At 43.5% G+C, this 23,141-nt stretch overlaps 1 protein-coding gene across 5 annotated transcripts in view; it reads left to right on the top strand.

Annotated features, from left to right (window-relative positions):
- The window catches only part of DPY19L3 (dpy-19 like C-mannosyltransferase 3), a 90,135-nt gene that overhangs the window by 25,924 nt on the left and 41,070 nt on the right, over nt 1–23,141 (top strand). For all 5 annotated transcript variants that reach the window (XM_062178012.1, XM_062178014.1, XM_062178015.1 and 2 more), the window contains exons 4-8: nt 2,655–2,745; nt 8,775–8,896; nt 9,522–9,667; nt 13,280–13,403; nt 13,941–14,075. In XM_062178012.1, coding sequence (XP_062033996.1) covers nt 2,655–2,745; nt 8,775–8,896; nt 9,522–9,667; nt 13,280–13,403; nt 13,941–14,075 — 618 coding nt within the window. The remainder of the gene's footprint in view (nt 1–2,654; nt 2,746–8,774; nt 8,897–9,521; nt 9,668–13,279; nt 13,404–13,940; nt 14,076–23,141) is intronic.

The raw sequence follows: 23,141 nt of genomic DNA, 5'->3' as shown, positions 1-23,141 counted from the left end.
TTGAAAGGCAGAGTTACAGAAAAGGGAAAAGAGAGATCTCCAGTCTGCTGGTTCACTCCCCAAATGGCTGCAATGGTCAGGACTGGAACAGGCCAAACCCAGGAGCCAGGAGCTCTGTCCGGGCCTCCCACTAGGGTAGCAATACTGGGGCCACCTGCTGCTGCCTTCCCCAAGTACATTAGCAGGAAGCTGGATCGCAAGTGGAGCACTCAGTGGTACCAGCATCACAGGCAATGCCAGCCCCAGGAGTTTCAACATTGTAGAAACAAATTATACCAGTTTCTCAGATTAAAGATGAGTGGGTTGACATAACTACTAAAAAGTGTTGCTTGTACTGCTATGAAAGACAGCACAACTCAGTAGCGGCTAAGAAAGCTTAAACAGCTGTATTCTGGGGGCCAGTGCTGTGTCATAGGTTAATTAGCATCCCATATGGGCCCCAGTTCGAGGCTTCTGATCCAGCTCCCTGAGAATGTGCCTGGGAAGGCAGTAGATGGTGGCCCAAGTGCTTTGGCCTCTGCACCCACATGAGAGACCTGGAAGAAGCCCTGGGTTTTGGGCTTTGGCCTGGCCCAGCCCTAGCTGTTGCGGCCATTTAGGGAGTAAACCAGCAGATAGAAGATCGATCTCTCTCTCTCTCTTCTTCCTCTTCCTCCTCCTCCTCCTCCTCCCTCTGTAATTCTGCCTTTTAAATACAAAAAAAAAAAAAAAAAAAAACTTTATTGTTATATATTGCCCATCATATAAAGCAGGAGTAGGGAATGTCAGTCCCGTGGGCCTTCAGCTGATCTGACCCTGACAAGGCAACCTCAGGCAAGATTTGAAACTCAGTAAATCTACAGCAGGCTGATTTTTAAGTCAATAATTTGGTATGGCCTGAAAATGATGTTACAAATATCCAAATTACCGTTGACAGAAAAAAGGTTCCCCACCCCTGATATAAAGCGAGGAGGCTAGTGAAATTACATTTTTTTTTTTTTATTTGACAGAGAGAGACAGAGAAAGGTCTTCCTTCACTTGGTTCACTCCCCAAATGGCCACCATGGAGCTGTGCCGATCCGGAGCCAGGAGCCAGGTGCTTCCTCTTACCCATGCATGTGCAGGGGCCCAAGCACTTGGGCCATCCTCCACTGCCCTCCTGGGCCACAGCAGAGAGCTGACTGGAAGAGGAGCAACCTGGACTAGAACCCAGCACTCATATGGGATGCTGGCACTGCAGGTGGAGGATTAACCAAGTGAGCCACGGCGCCGGCCCCATGTGAAAGTACATTTTCGTGCCTGATGGACCTTTCCTCCATGCTTGATTTTCACCTGAGAAATTTGTTTGCTGTGAAAGGAAGTTCAGTATACAGGCAGACTGGCTACCCACTTTCTGTTTTTTTTGTTTTTTTTTTTTTTTTTTTTTAAAAAGACTTAGTTAACAGTGATATAACATAATAGTTTGGTTTTTGGAGTCAGTAATTGTATTGTTTACACTCTTTGGTAATTAAGATAGTATTTCATCAATGCTTTATCCATGAACTGATTTATAATACTTTTTTTCTAAAGGATCAGAGAAATATTTCAAGGATAGAGGAAATAGAGTAAATAATTTCCAGGTCTGAAGATAAATGGCACAAGGAGTTCTTCTAATGAAATATTTATTACTATTTGAAGAACAGCTGGAGGTGTGTGGAGTGGTTCCTGGGCAGGAAATGCAGAATCTGGGTTCGTCCTCTCCCCCCCCAGTCCAGCTAGTTTGTGGGATGTGGAGAGAGTGTTACACGTGTGGCACACTCTAGGACCTGGCTTTTTGAACATGGCGGGTAAAAGAATCTGATGATGTAGACTGTAACTTTCCACTCATTGTTGCTTTGACACACACATGAAGTACACAATCTAAGTGTCACTAGGGTTTTTCTAGAAAGGCTTCCTCATCCTCATGCCCCATTGCCTCCATATTTTACGTTAATGATTTAAATTTTAAATTTGGTAAGAGCATCTTGCCGCTAAATTGACTAATGCTATTACTTTACAGTTTCAGATTTTCTAGGATTGAACACTTGCCTAAAAGCAGTTTCAATATTTCACGTATCTGTTTGCCTGCACCAGCTTCATTCCAGGATTACAGTTGTCAGAATAAAATTCGTATGTAAAGGGTGTGCTGTATTTGACGAAGAATACCTTACGTTTTTAGGTTAAAAAGAAAGTCCTTGATCTTAAATAATTAGTGCTAGATAGGTATTTAGTGTGATTACAGTCCTTTTCCTTGGGAGATTTTTTTTTCTTTCTATAATGCCCTTGTTTTTCATTGATATGTTAGAATGGTGACTTTTTTTGTTAATTTTTGAAATTTAGCTTTAATATGTCTTGATAGAAAAAAAAAAACATTAACTAGGAAATGTCAGCTTAAATGGAACCAGCTGTCTCCATTTGTTACGGTGGTTTGTTATGGAAAAGGTTCAGCATCCAGGATAGAGAGAAGTGTGAGATAAGCCCCCGAACTGTCCATCACCCAGCCCCAGCAATTGCCAGCCTTCTCCAATCCATGTGTGTCAGCTTTCTTGAGACTGCATTTTCAGAGTTTTTTTTCTCTCCTAAGTTATAATTCATGTCCTGTTTCTACAGTGACAATATATATTTAAGCAAAACCAGTAGATCTAACTTTGTTTCAGGAAGTGGAGCGAGAAATCTCATTCAGAACGGAATGTGGACTGTATTACTCCTACTACAAGCAAATGCTGCAGGCGCCAACCCTTGTACAAGGTAATTACAAGTCAAGTAGTTTCATTTGGGGTCTGCTGCGTTCATTTCAATGTTTTAGTCAAAATGGGAGCAGGCCTTTAGGCTAGCGTCAGGAGGCCCACGTCTTGGGCCAACATTGTGGCATAGTGGGTTAAACCGTGGCCTGCAACATGGGCATCCCATATGGCTGCTAGTTCGAGTCCTGGTGGCTCCACTTCTAATCCAGCTCCCTGCTAAGGTGCCTGGGAAAGTCACAGACAATGGCCCAAGTGCTTAGGCCCCTGCCAACTACATGGGAGACTTGGATGGAGCTCCTGGCTCCTGGCTTCAATCTGGCCTCGCCTTGGCTGTTGCTGCCATTTGGGGACTGAATCAGCAGGTGCAGGATCTCTGTCTGTGTCTCTCCCTAACTCTACCTTTCAAATACATAAATAAATGTTAAAAAAAAAAAGCTCTTTTTAGCCAAAACATGCTTTGCACTAAAACAGTTTAAATGCTTTGAGGAGCATGAATAGTTCTTTCTTGTTAACATCTAATAATTTCCTGAAAAACTCTGCTCTGTAAGAAGTTACATAATTTTTATACATATTTTATATAACTCCCCTTCTTGCTTTCCAGCCCCTCTCTGTTCTAAAAGTAGTCTCTCTGCACTTTCTTGATTTTGTTGCTGATTTTTGTCATAATCCTTTTACTTTTATTTTTTTGTTTTCACTTTATTTGAAAGATAAGTCTTCCCTCTGCCAGTTCACTCCCCAAATGCCCCTTGAGGGCTGGACAAGGGCAAAGCCAGGAGCTCAAAATGCCAACCAGGTCTCCCTCATGGCTGGCAGGAGCCCAAGTGCTTGAACATCGTCTCCTGCTGCCGCCCGCAGTGCACATTAGCAGGAAGCTGGACGGAAGCAGAGGAGCCAGGACTCGGACCAGGGGTCACAGGCATTCCAAATGCCGTCTTTAACCCCAGTACCAAATGCAAACCCTTCATGATTATTTTAGAAAAAGTTTTACCAGTGAAATGAGCATTGATTGTCAAAAAACAGGAGATAGGTTTGGTAATGCAAATTGTAGCTGTTCTTCTTGTCCCTGGTGGCCCCCAATCATTCCTTTACTTTGCAATGGCCACTTCCCTGCATTTTCACTTTTCCTAAGTGGTTTAGCGCCCACGCTCTCCACCATCAGTCCCTTCTAATGGAAGCTCCAAAAGGATGTCTTCTACTTACTGTGCCTCTGATGTGACTGCGTGGGCCCACGTGACAGAGAATTGCCCTTGTCTAGGCTTTGCTTGGATTCAACTAGAATGTTTTTGGAAAGAATTCTTTCCAGGTGATGTTTTGTACTTCTCATTTTACCAAAATATGAGACATGAAGTTTTGGTTATTTTTCCAGAAAAATTATTGGGATCTCGAGTTGATAGCTTGATTCATCCATAATGAGGAGAAGCAGCCCACTGTCCTGTAACTTCGTGTTCTTAGCAGCCGTTGAGGATGGTTGCCACTGCCCACTGTGACATTCTAATTGCATCACTGTTCCTGTATTTACTAGCTGGAGCTCTGTTATATAGAAAGCCTTTCCTAGGCTGGCGCCGTGGCTTAACAGGCTAATCCTCCGCCTTGCGGCGCCGGCACACCAGGTTCTAGTCCCGGTTGGGGCGCCAGATTCTATCCCGGTTGCCCCTCTTCCAGGCCAGCTCTCTGCTGTGGCCCGGGAGTGCAGTGGAGGATGGCCCAAGTGCTTGGGCCCTGCACCCACAAGGGAGACCAGGAGAAGCACCTGGCTCCTGGCTTCGGATCAGCGAGATGCGCTGGCCGCAGCGGCCATTGGAGGGTGAACCAACGGCAAAAAGGAAGACCTTTCTCTCTGTCTCTCTCTCTCACTGTACACTCTGCCTGTCAAAAAAAAAAAAAAAAAACAACGAAAAAGAAAAAGAAAGCCTTTCCTCATCAATTGTGAGGTCGCCCTGAGGTACCATTTATACAAAAAAGGCAGAATAATGCTTGATCCCACCCCGACCCCACACAGTCAGTCATTGCTGTTCACATGTTCTGTAGTTGCATAATCATCTACTCACAAAAATGAATCTCTGGCCACCCCCCACCCCCCCCCAAATCAGCATTCGTGATACTTTCACAGTCATTCATGGACACGTCCCAAGCTGTGGACAGTTCCAGTCATCCATGTGCTTGCTCCCAGCAGAGACTGAACAAGGTGTCACTCTGCCTGTCTCTGCCCTCCTGCTACAGTGCCCTTTCTGCAGTCTTACTGAGTGCCGCGTTCCCACCTTTTTCTGCTGTTCGTTGGTGGTCTTGCAGTTGAAAGTGGCCCGCAAGCGTGTGGAAAGTGCTGTCTCGTGCTCCTAAGTGCAAGCAGCCTGTGCAGTGCATTACAGAGGAACTGTGTGTTCGATAGGTGCCATTCAAGCATGAGCCATGGTGCTGTTGACCATTAGTTAGTTAAATGTTAACAAATCAGTAAATATTGAAGAAACTGTCTTTAAACAGAATCCCACATGAAACAAGGATGCGTGTAGGTCACTTGACCAAAATCCGTAACCATAAGGTTGCAGGAACCTAACCCTTTAATTCCTAATAGTATTCACTAATTCCCTTTCTACTGTGACTGTGTGGAACATCACCACTCTGAATACTGAGAATTGATGCTATTTGCCAGTTCTCAAGTTGCTTCTCTAGCATCCTCTAAGACAGTGATTCTCACAGGTAATGGTGGAGGAAGGACCGGGATGGGGCTGTGCCCCAAGGGGACATCTGGAATGTCTGGAGACACTGTGGACACCTCGAGGCTGAGGGTCCTACTGGAATCCAGTGGGTGGAAGCCAGCGTTGCTACCCGATGTCCTCCAACACACAGGTCCACCCCAGTGTCAGTCAGTAGTCCTGAGGTCAAGAAACTGCTGGACAAGTGCCGTGAGAGTCACTGTGGATGCAGTGGTCTACTTACTGGGATTCATTTGTCGTTCATTAAGTGCTTTTTTGGAAGGCTGAAGCACATAAAAAGGTGGAGAGAATCCTCTGCTGGGTTTCCACAAGTCCGTTACACAGCCAAAGCAGTTACAAACTCCTGACCAGTCTTGTGTTCTCCTTCCCCTGCCTGCAGCCTATATTTTGGACTAAATCCAAGACAACATTCTTTTCCTTTTTTAAGATTTATTTATTTGAAAGTATTACAGAAAGAGAGACAGAGCAATAGATAACTTTTCCATCCTCTGTTTCACTCCCTCCATGGCAGCAATGTCAGGGCTGGACCTGTCTGAAGCCAGGAGCCAGGAGCTCCATCCAGGTCTCCCATACAGGTAAAGGGTCCCAAGGACTTGGGCCATCTTCCACTGCTTTCCCAGGTGGATTAGCTGAGAGCTGGATCGGAAGTGGAGCAGCTGTGACTCGAATTGGCACCCATATAGGGTGCTGGCATTGCAGGTGGCAGCTTTAACCCGTTATGCCACAACTCCAGCTGCCAGCAGATTGTTCTGTGAACACATCAGTGCGTTTCAAGAGTTGATGTTTTGTCCAGAGGGGTGCCCTTCTGACCACTGTCTTCTTGACCTGACGCTGGTGGCCTCTGAAGACCCCCTTCCTTTTTGGACAAAGATCTTTCAGGCCCATATGGTGTATTTCCTAGAATCCACGCTTTCTCCAAGGAGCTCTAGTGCATTTGGGCAGCAGGGACATTGATTCCAAGTAGAACTTGGAGCTGTGCTCCCCCTCAAAAGAAAGTGTGCAAATAACCAATTTCACTTCCAAGTTGAGGTAACACGGATTTTACTTTTTACTTTTTTTGGTTTTAAATTTGTATTTTTTTAAAAGTTGAAAACTGATTCCTTATAATATTAGTGTTATTTTTATGCTATTTTATATCTGTAATGCTTTCAAAGTAACAGTAATAGCATTGCTGCTTGCAATGTTAATTACCTGAGAAGCTGTCTCTAAGCTCATCTAGGGCCACACATGGTCACTTCCCTGTGTTTTCAAGTCCCTTGAAAGCATTCTTTCTCTGAGACTGAGCCACCACTCAGTAGGTTTACTTCGTTAGCCTGCTTTTGGTTTTCAGGCATTGTGTTGTAAAATTTTTTATTTACTTTGCTTTATATTTATAGAAAATGTTTACATGTTCCCAAAATTAAAACTATGAAACAGAAAGCACCCAGAAGGGGCCTCCTTCCGTCCCCCCGTTTCCTTCCCAGCTCTTTAGGTAACCATTTTTATTAGTTTTTGGTTTATTCTTATGCTGTTAGTAGTTTAACTACAAGCAAGTACTTCATTCACATTTCCCGTTTTATCAGAGGAAAACTGCTTACCGTATACACTGTTCTCTACTTTGTTTTTTCCACTTAGCAAAAAGTCTTGGGGATCACTCTGTGGTGGAGCATGAGGGTGGCCCTCATTCCTTTTTGCAAGTATGGGGCACTCCTTGGTGTGATGACCACAGGTGACCATTCGGGGAGGCCCCTTAATAGCTTGCTCGGGCTGCCGCACAAAACGCTGTAGACTGCGTGGCTTGGGCAATAGAAACCTGTTTCTGTGTGTCTCTGGAGGCAGAGGTTGAGGTGAGGAGGCCAGCCTGATCGGGTTCTGATGAGAGCTCTCTCCATGACTTACAGACAGCCGTCTTTTTGCTGTGTCCTCGAGTGGCAGAGACAGCAGGCGAGCTCTGTGGAGTCTCGCCCCATGCTGGAGGGGCAGGGACACAAACATCCAGTCCCTCCCAGTCCCATTTTGCTCTTCTAGGGCTGCCGGGCCTGCATAGCACAGACGGGCAGCTTCAACAACAGACACTTGTTTTCTCTCACTTGGGGAGGCTCAGAATCCGAGGGCAAGGTGCTGCCAGGGCTGGTTTCTGCTGCGGCCTTTCTTCCTGTCCCGTAGACACCCCCTGCCATTGGTGTCCTCACGCAGCCTCTTCTCTGTGCAAGTGGTGGGAGGAGGAAGAGCAGGAGCACAGCTCTTATCTGTTCCTCTTCTGACACGGACATCAGTCGCCCTTTACGGATCTTCAGATGCAGGGAGGCTAGGACATCAGCCCAGGAACTCGAGTTCGGTCCGTGTCTCCTCCCACTGAGGGATGTTTGGGCTGTTTCTGATCCTTCCCTGTCTTGAATGACCCTGTATAAACGACCTTGTGCCTGCTGTGCTCTTGCCAGACTGCCTTTGACAATTTTTAGGTTAGACCTGGCCTTTTCAGATCAGCGGGCCAGTGCACACGATTCGGCTGGGTGGTGCCGAATTCTTCCATAGGGATGATGCCATTTTGCATCCCCAACTGCACTGCATGAGAGTCGACTTCCTCACAACCTCACTAACTTGATTTTAGCCCAGGTGATGGATGAGAAACAGTATCTCAGTGCAGTTTTAATTTGCACTGTCTGTGGGAGTGAGGTTGAGTGTCTTTTCCTACGCCCAAGGACGACTGTGCACATTTTCTTCCACGAACTAGCGAGCTGCACCTTATATTGTCGGCTTAGTTGCAGCAGCAGATGACCCCGGTGTGACAGTGGGTTTCTGTGACAACAGGTTTAAGTCTCTCTCATCACGTCTGCTGCGAGGCAGCAGCGGCCCTGCCTGCCATGTCCTCTTACGCTGGCCCCTATTCGGAACATGCCAGCGTCATGGCAGAGGCAGAGAGTGACATTGGTAGAAACGTGTCCTCTCTTAAAATCCCACGTGCGGTGTGCTTCCCGTCCACTCACGTGCCATGGGTCAGTGTCCCAGGGAGTGGGGAAGGCTGTGAGTATCTGCGGAGGACTGCCCGGCGAGGTGGCAGTGTGGGGGATGTCAAGTCCTCTCACCCAGTGTCTGCACAAGAACCAGTGTGTTTTTCTTTGTCATTGCAATCACTAAGGTTTTGTTGACCTGTGTTTGTGCGAACACTCCAGTAGTGTCCATCTGATACATGTGGAAAGCTCTTTGAGGGTAGGACTGGAGGTTTTTTGCTTACTGTTGTATCTCCACTGCCCACCACAGTCTCTGACACAGCCTGAAGAGTCAGTAATTTGAATGAATAATTTTAACCTTTCCCCCCTGATTTCTCAAATATTAATCTTAGGTTTTCATGGCTTAATATATGATAATAAAACTGAATCCATGCGGACAATTAACCTCCTTCAACGAATGAATATTTACCAAGAGGTTTTTCTCAGTATTTTGTATAGAGCTCTCCCCATACAGGTAAGTTGCATTCTGTGACACTGAATTGTTAATATCAAAGGAAAGAAAAATCTGCCACTTTGAGCTGAAAGTCTCTTAGATGTTCTTTTGATGTTTTCTGGCTCAGAAGCAAATCAGCAGTGCCCTGATTTTCTCCATGTATATTGTGAATTGTGCTTTTTATTTATATGTTTCTCTTTTCAAAGGTTTTTATAGAGAGATGTTTCCTGGTTTATAATATATGTGAGCAGCCTAGACTTTGATAAATCCTTTCATTTGGAAATGTGTAATCACTCTGGGTTTATCTTTGAGATAAAAAAGATAATTTGTTAAGTTAGCAAATTGCAGTGACCAGTTCTCATGTGGATGAGATAAAATTGGACTAAGTAAGTGCAACTTGGCTGAAGAATGGAGCTGGAACCCTCAGGGACTTCCCTCCCTGTGCACCTGTTGGTAGGGAGGAAGAGCAGCAGGTGCTCGTGCAGATGGAGGGGGCGGTGTGGGCTCACAGCTGGGAGTGACAGCCAGCTTCTGAGCTTCACATTGCTACTGCCATGGTTTTGTTTGTTTGTTTTTTGTTTTTAACATGGCAGCAAGGAGAGTTGCAGCTTCCCTGACAAATACTTTTTCTTTTTCCCTTCTACAGAAATATTTAGAGCCAGTTTATTTTTATATTTATACCTTATTTGGGCTGCAAGCAATCTACGTGACAGCTCTTTATGTCACCAGCTGGCTCCTTAGTGGTACCTGGCTCTCAGGACTGTTAGCAGCCCTCTGGTACGTCGCAAACAGGTGAGTAGAGGCAGTCTGCCCCTCTGTCTGTCTAGAATGTGAGCGAGCCTGAAGTTAGCTCCATTTCCAGGTCAGAGGCATTCCCTCTGCCACTTGTGTGGATAGGAGCATTTCTCTTTGGTTTGCCTGGTAGTTAAATGTTTCTTACTTGGTAAGGTGAAAGTCCCGCTTGCATATTTCCATCTGAGGAACAGTGAATTGCAGATCGGGACAGTCCTCAGTGGTAATCTCAGCTCAGTCCGACCAGTCATTCTCCACATGCCACCTATGCTGGTATTTCAAAAAGTTTATACGGGGGCCCAGCTGCTCCTCTTCCAATCCGGCTCTCTGCTCTGGCCTGGGAAAGCAATAGAGATGGCCTAAGTGCTGCACCCACATGGGAGACCCAGAAGAAACTCCTGGCTCCCGGCTTCTTATCAGCCTAGCTCCGGCTGCCGCAGCCATTTGGGAAGTGAACCAGCATTTGGAAGATTCTCTCTCTCTCTCTCTCTCTCTGTCTCTCTCTCTCTCTGTAATTATACCTCTCAAAAAGAGTTTATGCAGATGCAGAAAATTTTGAAAGCCATGTTTATGAGGGTCTTCAAAAAGTTCACAGAAAATGCCATGAATTTCAACTTTTTTGGTGCAAAAATAGATTAATTTTTTTAAAAAATATTTTATTTACTTTATTTGAAAGAAAGAGAGAGTGACAGACAGAGATCATCTATCCACTGGTTCATTCCCCAAATGCCCTTAATAACCAGGGCTGGGCCAGGCAAAAGCTCAGGAGCGCAAAGCTCAGTTGGTGACCCATGTGGGTGGTAGGGAACCAAGTACTGGAGCCATCACCTGCTGCCTTCCACAGTGCACATTAGTGGGAAACTAGAATTGGGAGCAGAGCCAGCAAAAAACCAGGAACGTGGATATGGGGTGTGGGCTTCCCAAGCAGCATCTTAACCACTGCACCAAACTCCCACCATAAATATGTCTTTTTTTTTTTTTTTGATGAGTTTTTTTAAGTACTCTTACATTGTATCCTGAAGGGCTTTAAGAATATCTTTGGGGCCAGCGCTGTGGTGTAATGGGTAAAGCCACCGCCTACAGTGCCGATATCCCATATGGGTGCTAGTTCAAGTCTCGGCTGCTCCACTTCCAATCCAGCTCTCTGCTATGGCCTGGGAAAGCAGTAGAAGATGGTCCAGGTCCTTGGACCCCTGCACCCACATAGGAGACCCAGAAGAAGCTCCTGGCTCCTGGCTTTGGATCGGCACAGCTCCAGCTGTTGCAGCAACTGGGGAGCGAACCAGCGGATGGAAGACCTCTCTCTCTCTCTCCTTCTGTCTCTGTATAACTGACTTTCAAATAAATAAATGTCTTTTAAAAAAAAAAAAAAAGAATATCTTCACCAAAGAGATGTGTGCCACTCTGAGTTAGCAAGGCATAAAGTACTAAGAAAATAACACAGAAATTCTTACATTAATTAATATCTACTATTCTATTCATAAATATTGGAGCCTTAGGAAATGGAATTTTAAAAAACGTATTCAAGGTGTATTGAATTATCTGACCTGCAATAGTAACACCAATATTCGGTAAGAGGCTTAAAACTTGAACGTAAGTTCTAGTAGATTTTATTTTGTAATCCTAAACAAATTGGCTTTTTTTTTTTTTTTTTTGGTTATAATCTTACTGAGTACTTACTATGTGCCAAGCATTTTACAAAATGTTTTAGATGTATTCTCTTGATAACCCTATAGGGTAGATATTATTATCCCCCTTTTAGAGATGAGAGAATTGAGTTTTAAGCGATTACATTGTATGTATACGAGAACTTCAGAAATTTTGTTGGAAAAGGGAAGTAAAAGATAAATTGATTTTGGTGTAAAACAATTTGGAGGGGGCTGGCGCAGTGACTCAACAGGCTAATCCTGCGCCTTGCGGCGCTGGCACACCAGGTTCTAGTCCCGGTCGGGGCGCCGGATTCTGTCCCGGTTGCCCCTCTTCCAGGCCAGCTCTCTGCTGTGGCCTGGGAGTGCAGTGGAGGATGGCCCAAGTGCTTGGGCCCTGTACCCCATGGGAGACCAGGAAAAGCACCTGGCTCCTGCCTTCGGATCAGCACAGTGCGCTGGCCGCAGCGGCCACTGGAGGGTGAACCAACAGCAAAGGAAGACCTTTCTCTCTGTCTCTCTCTCTCTCACTGTCCACTCTGCCTGTCAAAAAAAAAAAAAAAAAAAAAATTGGAGGCTGGCACCGCGGCTCAATAGGCTAATCCTCCGCCTGCGGCGCCGGCACCCCAGGTTCTAGTCCCGGTTGGGGCGCCGGATTCTGTCCCGGCTGCCCCTCTTCCAGTCCAGCTCTCTGCTGTGGCCCGGGAGTGCAGTGGAGGATGGCCCAAGTCCTTGGGCCCTGCACCCGCATGGGAGACCAGGAGAAGCTCCTGGCTCTTGGTTTCAGACCAGCGTGGTGCGCGAGCCGCAATGGCCATTGGAGGGTGAACCAACGGTAAAGGAAGACCTTTCTCTCTGTCTCTCTCTTTGACTGTCCACTCTGCCTGTCAAAAAAAAAAAAAAAAAAAAAAAAGACAATTTGGAATCTGGGCTGTTCTTATGGTGCAGAGGGATAAGCCACTGCCTGAGACACCTGTATCCCATGTGCACGCTGGATCCAGCTCCCTGCTAACATGCCTGGGAAAGCCGTGGAAGACGACCCTGCCACCCCTGTGGGAGATCAGGTGGAGTTGTGGGCTCCTAGCTTTGGCCTAGCCTTTGTGGCCATTTAGGGAATGAACCAGTACATGCAAGATTGCTCAACTGATTGATCCCTCCCTCCCTCCCTCCCTCCCTCTCTAAATCTGCCTTTCAAATAAATGAATATGTCTTTATTAAAAAATTGAAATCCATGAATAGTTTTTTTCATCATATGCATTTCCATGAACTTTTTTGAAGATCCCTTGTGGTGTGTGAATGTGTCTGTGTTTGTTGCATTCCTCATGCCTAATATGTGCAGGGATGATTCTCGGTACTGAGCATACAAAGATAAACACTATACTTGCTGTCCAGGGCTTTACATTCCAAAGAGGCAAGAAGTCTGTGAAAATTATTGCCAGTGGTAAATTTAAGACTCAAATATAAAGCCCTGAAGAAATGTAGAGGGGGAGAATACACAACACTGCCTTGTGATATCAATGAAGTTAGAAATAAAAATAGCAAGCAGTTTGGCCTGGTACATTCGTGGGTCTAGGAGTCAGGCTGACATGGGCTTGAACAGTCAGTTCTGCCACTTAGCAAAACGCGTATCTGCTGACGATCACTCAGATTTTCCCACTGTCAACCTTGTATTATGGAGATGATGATAAGGGCAGTTTTAGTTATTGAGAGCCAGTGGCCAGATTCTGAGTATCCTTTTGTGGGATACTTCCAAAAGTTCATGGGAAAATGTAATTTAAGAATGGCTTTATTTTGGTATAAAAAAAATGTTTTGAAATCCATGTGTGGTATTTTCCATAAGATGCATCTTCCGATGAATTTTTTTGAAGTATCTGCAAACTTAATGTATAATTTCTTTCACTTTAGGAAGCCTTTGAGGCAATTATGAAAGTTATCCTTTTGTCCATCTGTGTTTTCTTTTGTGCAGAATAGATACCACAAGAGTTGAGTTTACCATCCCGCTGAGGGAGAACTGGGCACTGCCATTCTTTGCAATTCAGATAGCAGCAGTTACCTATTTCCTGAGACCAAACTTACAGCCTCTTTCTGAAGTAAGTTTTTATAACACTTCATATATTTTCCAATTTCCCAGGTTTATATAAGAAGCTGGAAAAAAATGTGTGCCTAGTGTCCCAATGCATGCAAATAGTTCTTATTCTATGACCAACTTTTTAACTCGAGTTAAATTTTTTCTTCTGAGCTCTATCCTACTTTGCAAAGAAAATGTTTTCATTTTTTGATGTTAAAAATGTACTCTAACATAATCTGCCCTTAAATAGTTGCAGCAAACCCACACACAATTTCTGCAAAACTGTCAGAATTTTTAAGCCATTGCTCTTGAGATGTGACTTAGTGCATTATCGCCTCCATAATAGTGTGGAATACACATACCGCATGTGAGCATTTATATGCAAAGTGTCACTGAAGGATATTTAGAGCTTAAATAACAAATGCAAGGGTTTTCAGAGCAACAGTTTACGGTTTCTTTATTTGGTTTATAGAGATGTAGGCTGCTCTTGAGCAAACTTGTCGGCAAGATTTTTTATTACTAGAGGCACGCACGTTATATAAAGGTTTTCTCTCTACAGAGGCGGACGCTTCTTGCCATTTTCATATCAACTTTTCTCTTTAGTCTGACATGGCAATTTAATCAATTTATGATGCTGATGCAAGCATTAGTGCTGTTCATACTGGACTCCTTGGACATGCTGCCGGCAGTGAAGGTAAGCTTTGCTTTCTTTTCTCATTTTGAGAATTCCATTGGTTAATGTCGCAGAATGTGATGAAAGTGTGCCGATACTAAAGGATAAAGCTCTTCCTTAGCTCTAACGTAAATATGCTGTTGTCAGTTGAGACTGAGTTATTTGTGCAACGCAGCTTGACAGTCTTGACTTTTATTGTGCTTAAAAAATGGATTTGTTTGAGGCGTAAATCCAGATCAATTGTCTTCATTGAGATGGTTTAAATTTTAAAACATAAATGTGTTTTAAATGTAAATGTGTGGCTACAATTGCCTTTTCTTCAGGGAGCTCAGTGGGTATATAGCATTCTTTGTATAGTACTTTATAAAAGTTTCATAGTAACATTTAACCATTATGGGATGTGAATCCTATTGACTAGGCAAAGGTCACACGGGGAATAAGGAAACCCCCATCTGTCTCCCAGTGTGTGCTGCTGTCATTTAATCACATGGGTTTGTTTTGTTTGCAGAAATGTATTTTACTGTGTTGTGTACATTTTAAAAATGCTCATACATAATATTCTATAATAGCAGTAACTTAGATATTTTCCAAGTGAAATAAAATATCTCTAAACATAAGGCAGCAATATAGCCCAACATAGAATTACACTCAGCTATTCCAAATCATAGGAGATGTGATAAACTTTGAAAACTGAGTCTGAATTAAGAAACATTAAACTCAGTTATCAAATATACCTTGTCCACTGAGTCACAAGATTAGCATAGGTACTATAGAACATGCCAGTCTGTGTAAGAAATTGCCCCATCTCCAGGGAATTCACTATCCAGGTTGGAAAATAGATATTGACAACTAGAACAACTAGAGAAATTATAGCTGTCAACTTATAGTAATGATATGGGCTAGAAGTCTAGAAGAGAAGTTCTTTTTAGGCAAAAAAGATTTCCAGGAGCGGAGAGACTAGAACTGGGCCACAAAGAAGGAGAGCAGAAATTGGGTCGAGTGTGACACGGCAGGATAGGTCAGTGAATAGATACGGAAGTAGATACAGTGAGTTTTGCACATTTTATTCATGTTTCTGCAGGTGTGCGGCCCTGGCCATCCACAGACTGCTGGTGAAGTATAAATCCTTGTCTGCAGTGTAGCTTGACAGTAGGTATCAGAAGCCTTTCACCAGCACTTCCACCTCTGGAAATCTATGTCAAGGAATTTACCATCCGTGTTCCTTTCAGTTGTGTTAAAATAAGGAAAGTCTGAAAATGACTCAAGTCAGTAGCAGTAGGGTGTAGTTACACACACACACACACACACAAATCGTGGAGACTACAAGGGAGTGGCACAATATTTTTCCAGGTGCTGAATTTAAAAAAATTTTTAAAAAATTTTTAAAAAATTTTTAAAAAAATTAAAATTTAAATTAAAAAAAAAAAAAAAAAAAACCCTGTCATCCCAGAATCCTATCCACAATGAAACTGCTTCAGGAGTGAAGGGGAAATCAGAACATCCCCAGTGGAACCAAACTCGCAGAAGTTGTCAGAACAGACCTGCCCTGTGGAAGAATCATGAGAGAATAGGAATCAAGAGACAGGAAGGAAGTGATAAGTAAGTTTTTCAAACAAAAATGAGATGAAACAAGAAGAATTTTTGTATACTAAGAAGAAAGAAAGGCAGTGAAGAAAAGTAAACATGAATAGATATAACAAGCTTTCGTTCTCTTGAGTTTTCTAAATTTAATGGCCAAGGCAAAATTATAAAATGTGTGACATGGCTCTCAGTGTGTGTAGATTTAAGACAATGTATTATAAATGGGAAAGGCAAAAGGACTTAACAGGTAAGTTTTCTATGTTTTGCTAAGAATAGTAAAATGACCATATGAGTAGACTATATATAATGGGTTATAAATGCATAATACAACACTCAGAAGAACCACTAAAATATCTGCATGAGGAAATACACTCACAAACACTACACATAAACAATAATGGAATTATGAAAATGTTCAAGTAACTCATAGGAAAAAGAAGAGAAAAATACATTAACAGCAAATGAACAACAGTAACAAAGCCCAGTACAATGGCCAATTTAAGACCCAACATATTGGTAATTACATTAAAGTAAAAGATCTAAATTCACTAATTAAAAAAAGATGAGCAGAGTGAATAGTGTGACCCAAGTGTTATAAGAAACTCGCTTCAAATTTAACAGGAGAGATCAGTTCAGAGTAAAGGAAGGAGAAGGGCACTGTGCAAACATCGACCCAAAGAAGGTAGGAGTGACTGTATTAATATCAGATAGGGGCCGGCACTGTGGCGCAGTGGGTTAACGCCCTGGCCTGAAGTGTCGGCATCCCATATGGGTACCGGTTCGAGACCTGGCTGCTCCATTTCCTGTCCAGCTCTCTGCTATGGCCCAGGATAGCAGTAGAAGATGGCCCAAGCCCTTGGGCCCCTGCACCCATGTGGGAGACCTGGAAGAAGCTCCTGGCTCCTGGCTTTGGATCAGCGCAGCTCCGGCCGTTGCAGCCATCTGGAGAGTGAACCATTGGATGGAAGACCTCTTTCTCTCTCTGCCTCTCTTCTCTCTGCGTAACTCCGACTTTCAAATAAATAAATAAATCTTAAAAAAACAAATATCAGATCAAGTAGAGGTTAGGCAGAGAAAACTATCGGATCAGGACATCGTGCAATAACCAGCGGGTCATTGCTCCAGTGAGACGGAGCAACCCTCGATCCGTGTGCTCCGGACAGCAGCACTGCAGCGTGCTCAGTGTGAAGCGGACACTGATGGACCTGGCAGGAGAAGCAGACGACTCCACAGTTGTAGGTGGGGACGCAACACTCTCCTCTAGCAGTTGATAGAACCATTCTCTCAACGGTTGATGGAATGCTAAACAAAATCATCAGCTATCTAGAACTCAACAGTATTATTTACCAGCATAGATTATATCCTGGACCATGAAACAACAACAAATACAAAAGAATTAACATCATTGAAAATACATGTATTCTTTCCCCACAATGATTGATTTCAAGTTAGAAATCAACATAGAAGAATAGCAGGAAAATATTCAATAATAGGAAATTAAACACCACCACTACTAAATAATCCTATGGGTCAAAAAGGAAGCCTTGGAGAACATTTAACTCAATGAAAATGAAAATTGGAGCATGTCAGAATTTGTAGGGGCATGGGGCCAGCGCTGTGGAACAGCGGGTTAAAGCCCTGGCCTGCAGCACTGGCATCCCAAATGGGTGCTGGTTCAGGTCCTGGCTGCTCCACTTCTGATCCAGCTCTCTGCTAATGCGCCTGGAAAACAGCAGAGGATGGCCCAAGTCCTCGGGCCCCTGAACCTACACAGGAGACCCAGAAGAAGCTCCTGGCTTCAGATCAGCTCGGCTCTGGCAGCCACTGGGGAGTGAACCTGCGGATGGAAAACCTTTTTCTCTAACTCTTTCAAATAAGTAAAATAAATCTTAAAAAAAAAAAAAATGTGGGGCACGTGTAAAGCAGTGCTAAGAAGGAAATATCTAACATTAAATGCTTATATTATGGGCCAGCACTGTGGCACGGTGGGTAAAGCCGCCACCTGCAATGCTGCATCCCATATGGGTATCGGTTCAAGTCCCAGCTGCTCCACTTCCAATCCAGCTCTCTGCTGTGGCCTGGGAAAGCAGTAGAAGATGGACCAAGTCCTTCGGCCCCTGCACCTGGCGTGGGAGACCCAGAAGAAGCTCCTGGCTCCTCGCTGCGGATTGGCCCAGCTCCTGCGGTTGTGGCCATTTGGGGAGTGCACTGGCGGATGGAAGACTTCTTTCTCTCTCTCTGCCTCTCTCTCTTTAAAAAAAAAAAATGCTTACATTAGGAGAGAGGAAAAGTCTGAAATCAGAAATCTAAGCTCTCACCTTAAGAAATGGGTGCATATGTGGCCTACTGGTTGAGATGCCACTTGGGATGTCCACTTCCCTTATAGGAGTCCTTGGTTTGCATCCTGGCTTCACTCCTCACTCTGACTTCCTGCTACTGTGAACCTGGAGGAAGCAGTTGATGGCTGTGGGTTTAGGTCCCTGCCACCCACATGGTGGAGCTGGTTTGAGTTCCTGACTCCTGCTGTGGCGTGGCTCAGCCCTGGCTGTTGCATGCATTTGGGGAATGAACCAGCAGATGTGACCTTGTACTCTATCTTTGTCTCTCTCTGTATCTCCCTCTCTACATCTCTTTCTCTTCTCAAATAATTGGAAAAGAAAACAAATAGAAAAAGAAGAGTGAGATAAACCCAGTGCAAGTAGAAGGAAGAAAATAATAAAAAGCAAGAATCAATGGAATTGAAGATAAAACGGTAGAATCAATGAATAAAAAAATCTTGTTCTTTGCATGGAAGAGATGGATAAAATTACACACCACCAGCAAGACTCCATGATTGCCTGGTGGTGTTAAAATTTTCTGGCCGGCGCCGCGGCTCACTAGGCTAATCCTCCGCCTTGCGGCGCCGGCACACCGGGTTCTAGTCCCGGTCGGGGCACCGATTCTGTCCCGGTTGCCCCTCTTCCAGGCCAGCTCTCTGCTGTGGCCAGGGAGTGCAGTGGAGGATGGTCCAAGTGCTTGGGCCCTGCACCCCATGGGAGACCAGGAGAAGCACCTGGCTCCTTCCATCGGATCAGCGTGGTGCGCCAGCCGCAGCGCGCCAGCCGCAGGGGCCATTGGAGGGTGAACCAACGGCAAAAGGAAGACCTTTCTCTCTGTCTCTCTCTCACTGTCCACTCTGCCTGTCAAAAAAAAAAAAATTTTTTTTTTTTCCGTTTGAGCATACTTTGAGACCAAAGTTCTGAGTCTCTGTGCACTACCTGTATTCTGGCCAGGATAGCATAGTGGTTAAGAACACAAACTCCTAAGTTTGACTTAATTAATACAGCTGTGTCCTTTTGAACACCACCTGATATTGTTAAATACTCACCGTGTGGTGATGAGGCACTTGAGCAGGAGCCAGTGAAGAAAATCTCACGGACGCCATACAGAAGCAGTCTACTTTTGCTGCCTTGTTTCTACACAGTTCCGTAAAAGAACCTGTGAAGGAACATCAACTGTACCACTGTTGACCCAGGGCCTTCTAACGTGCGGTACTGCTCAAGCCTGCCTTCCTGGCTGCCCACCAGCAGTGTCTCGTTTGAACCTAGGATATTACTATGTTTATAAAATTCTACACTTGTTACTAAACAAGCTATGTTTTTTCTAGAAGTGTGCCCACTTGATATAAAAAAGAACTGCTGGCATGAAAAACATAACCCAAATAAAAGCAAACAAATATTTTTTTTGAGAAATGAGTAAAAACATTTACAAGTCAATGAGAAAAGGGAGTGCAGTATACAAGTATGAGAACAAATAACAAAAAAGAATTAAATACTCAGGTGTAAGTTTAGCAAGAAATGTGAACATGTACTCTGAAAACGACAAAAAAGTTAGATGTTAAAGAGCCAAATAAAATGGAACAGTATCCCATATTCATTGATCAGAAGACATGGCGGTACATCCTCAAGATTCACCCAACACAATCCCTTTCTGAATCCTAGGTGGATTTTTTTTTTTTACAGAAATTGAAAAGCTGATTCCAAAATTCATATGAAAACTCAGAGGACCCAGAATAACCCAAAAAATCTTGAAAAAGAAGACCAAAGTTGGAAAAATCAACAGAGCTGCAACGTCAAAACAGTGTGGTGCTGGCAGTAAGATAAACATAAGTCAATGGAATAGAATTAAGAGACCAGAAATAAACTCTCACAGGAAGAGTTGATTTTCGACAAGTGTGCCAAGATAAATAGAAAAAGAATAATCTTTTCAACAAATGGTACTGGAATAACTTGATATCCACATGCAAAAGAATGAAGTTGGACCTCTTCCTCTCACACTGTACATAATAATTAACCTTTAAATGGATCATAGACCTGGATATAAGAGCTAAAACTATACAACTTTTAGGAAAAACAGAAATAACTCTTCATGACCTTTGAACAGTCTATGCCTTCTTATATGCAACATCAAAAGCACAAGTGATTTTTTTTAAAAAAAAGATGGAAATTTTTTTGCGATAATATGTAGAAAGTGTATATTATGAAAGAAGCTACGCATGGGTTTCAAAAAATTTTTTTGTACTGAAACAAATGCATGCTTTTATTTCCATTTTCTCCGAAACTTCCTGAAAAAACCTCATATTTGCAAATCATATATCTGATGAGAAACTTCCAGAATATATGAAGAACTCTTATACAACTCATTCAGCAATAAAGTAAGGTCAAAGGATTTGGGTAAACATTTCTGCAAGTAAGATATATAAATGTTCAATAAACACATAAAAAGATGCTTGACATCATTAGCTATCAAAGAAATACAATTCAAACCCACAATGAGATACCACTTTAAACCCACCTAAATTGAGAAAAACAGCAGATGCTGCAAAGGATGTGGAGAAGCTGGACCTTATCATATATTGCTGGTAGGACTGGAAAATGGTGCAGTTGCTTGGTGGAAAGCAGCATTTCTTCAAATTTTAAGCATAGGGTTACAGCGTGATCCACTCCCAGATAACTACCCAAAAGGAATGAAAGCTCATTAAAATATGTGTATGTGAGGCCAGCGCCGTGGCTTAACAGGCTAATCCTCTGCCTTGTGACGCCGGCACACCGGGTTCTAGTCCCGGTTGGGACGCCGGATTCTGTCCCAGTTGCCCCTCTTCCAGGCCAGCTCTCTGCTATGGCCCGGGAAGGCAGTGGAGGATGGCCCAAGTCCTTGGGCCCTGCACCCACAAGGGAGACCAGGAGAAGCACCTGGCTCCTGGCTTCGGATCAGCGAGATGCGCTGGCTGCAGTGGCCATTGGAGGGTGAACCAACGGCAAAAAGGAAGACCTTTCTCTCTCTCTCTCTCACTATCCACTCTGCCTGTCAAAATAAATAAATAAATAAATAAAGTTCGTCATTTAAAAAAAATATGTGTATGTGAATATTCTTAGAAGAATAATTCATACTCCAAAGGCAAAAGCCACCCAAATACCCATCAACCAAGGAGTGGAAAAGCAGAATGTAAGGTAGCCATACAATACATAATATCAGCAATACAAAGGAGGGAGATACTAATATGAAGCTGGATAGTATTGTTCCAAATAAAAGAAGCCAGTCACATCTCTCTCTATGTGATACTTTTCCATTTATGTGGAGTATCCATTCTGTTGTTTACATTGCATTATAATTCCATTATGCAAATCCAAAGGTAAGAATGTCAGTAGATGCCAGGGCTGGGGAAGGGGAAAATGAGGAGTGACATCTAATGGGCATGAGGTCTCTTTTGAAGTAATGAAAATATCTTTAAAATGAGACTGTGGCAATAGTTGTACAATTCACTGAATACACAAACTGTACACTTGCAGTGGAAGACTTTGATGGTATGTGAATTGCATCTTAATAAAGTTCTTACAAAGGAAAAGAAAAAACGCCTTCTCTGACCAATAGTTCTACTTTTAGGAGTTTATCCCAAAGAAATAGGTTCATTCATTCCTCCAATATTTATTGAATGACACTGTTCTGGTGGGCATCTTTTGGACTACTGGGTATATAACAATGAATAAAATAAGTAGTCAGATATAAGGGTTTGAAGTTGTTGTTTGTTTTTTTTTTGTTTGTTTTTTTAAGATTTATTTATTATTTGAAAGCATTACAGTGAAGGAGAGGCTGAGCAGAGAGAGATCGAGATCTTCCATCCACTGGTTCATTCCCTGAATGGCTGCAACAGCCAGGGCGGCTGAGCCAGGCCAAAGCCAGGAGACAGGGGTTTCATCCAGGTCTCCCATGTGGGTGCAGGGGCACAGGGACTTGGGCCATTTTTCCGCTGCTTTCCCAGGTGCATTATCAGGGAGCTGGATTGGAGGTGGAGCAGCTGGGACTCGAACTGGCGCCCATATGGGATGTCAGCACTGCAGGCGGAGGCTTTATCCACTAAGGCGCAGTGCTGGCCCCAAGTGTGAAGATTTTTAAAGTGATATTCATAATGTGACTTTAGTAATATTGAAACACTAGAAACACCTGAGTGACGTGGTGGCAGCCAAATTCTGGCATGTAGAGAAATGTTGTAATCGCCATTTAAAACGTAAGTTTGCACAGAGCAGTCAGTGATGTGAGCAAACTGTGCTGTGAAGCAGCACCCAGTCGTGTGAACGTAATGGTGTTGGGTTTGACTCCAGAGCGCACATTCCTATTGATCGCTGTTTTTTTTTAATGTTCTACTGGCTTCGAAATTTGCAGTAAGGTACATTATCGTTACAATCCTAAAAACTATCAGCATCTAGCCCCTTGAGTTTCCATGAACATTAAGCCAAAGCTCTGGACTGTTGCAGGCCTTTCTTTGAAATGCTTGGTGTAGGTTTGTTTCCTTTGAAATTAAGAGAACAAAGCTATAGGGAAAATCCAGTTTGCTGCAGAGTAAAACATTTTTTTGTGTGTGTCAGCATGCGGATGGAATTGTCTGATTTGAAAGAAAATAGGAAAACTAACAGAAAAGTATCTGCTCTTATTAGGATCTGTCTATTTTTCTTTGTGACATTATTTTTGTGTTCAGTTGGTTACGTTTTGCTTCTTTCAGTGTCAGTCAGGGGTTGTCTCTTGCAAGTGTTTATTGTAACCAGGCATTCTCAGGCACAGTCGCCTTTTGTCCTTCCATCAGGCTCTTGCCAGTTTTGGCACCGTAGGTCACACAGCTGGGTTATGCCAGATTCAGGACTACAGTACAGGTACTGTGGTCTTCAGGGCTCCTGATCTCGGCCACTGCTCCATGCTGTTGTGAACCCGTGAGAACTGCAGAAGGAGCTGTCAGTCATTCTGGGATCAAGCCCACACTCAGACAGCATGAAGCTTTGCAGTGCGCATAGTATGGAGAAACAGGAAAGATAAAGTACTGATTGTTGGAAGAAGATAGTAAATATCAAAGAATTTAAGGGAATATTGAAGATTATAAACTGCACTTGCTAATTCCAAGAATACATTGGTACATACCATTATTTGCTGCTTTTACTTTATATAAACACTTTTCATTTGCCTTTTAACCAAAAAATT

The sequence above is a fragment of the Lepus europaeus genome, chromosome 19, assembly GCF_033115175.1.
Source record: "Lepus europaeus isolate LE1 chromosome 19, mLepTim1.pri, whole genome shotgun sequence".
NCBI lineage: Eukaryota > Metazoa > Chordata > Mammalia > Lagomorpha > Leporidae > Lepus > Lepus europaeus.
This window is presented reverse-complemented; position numbering and strand designations above follow the sequence as displayed.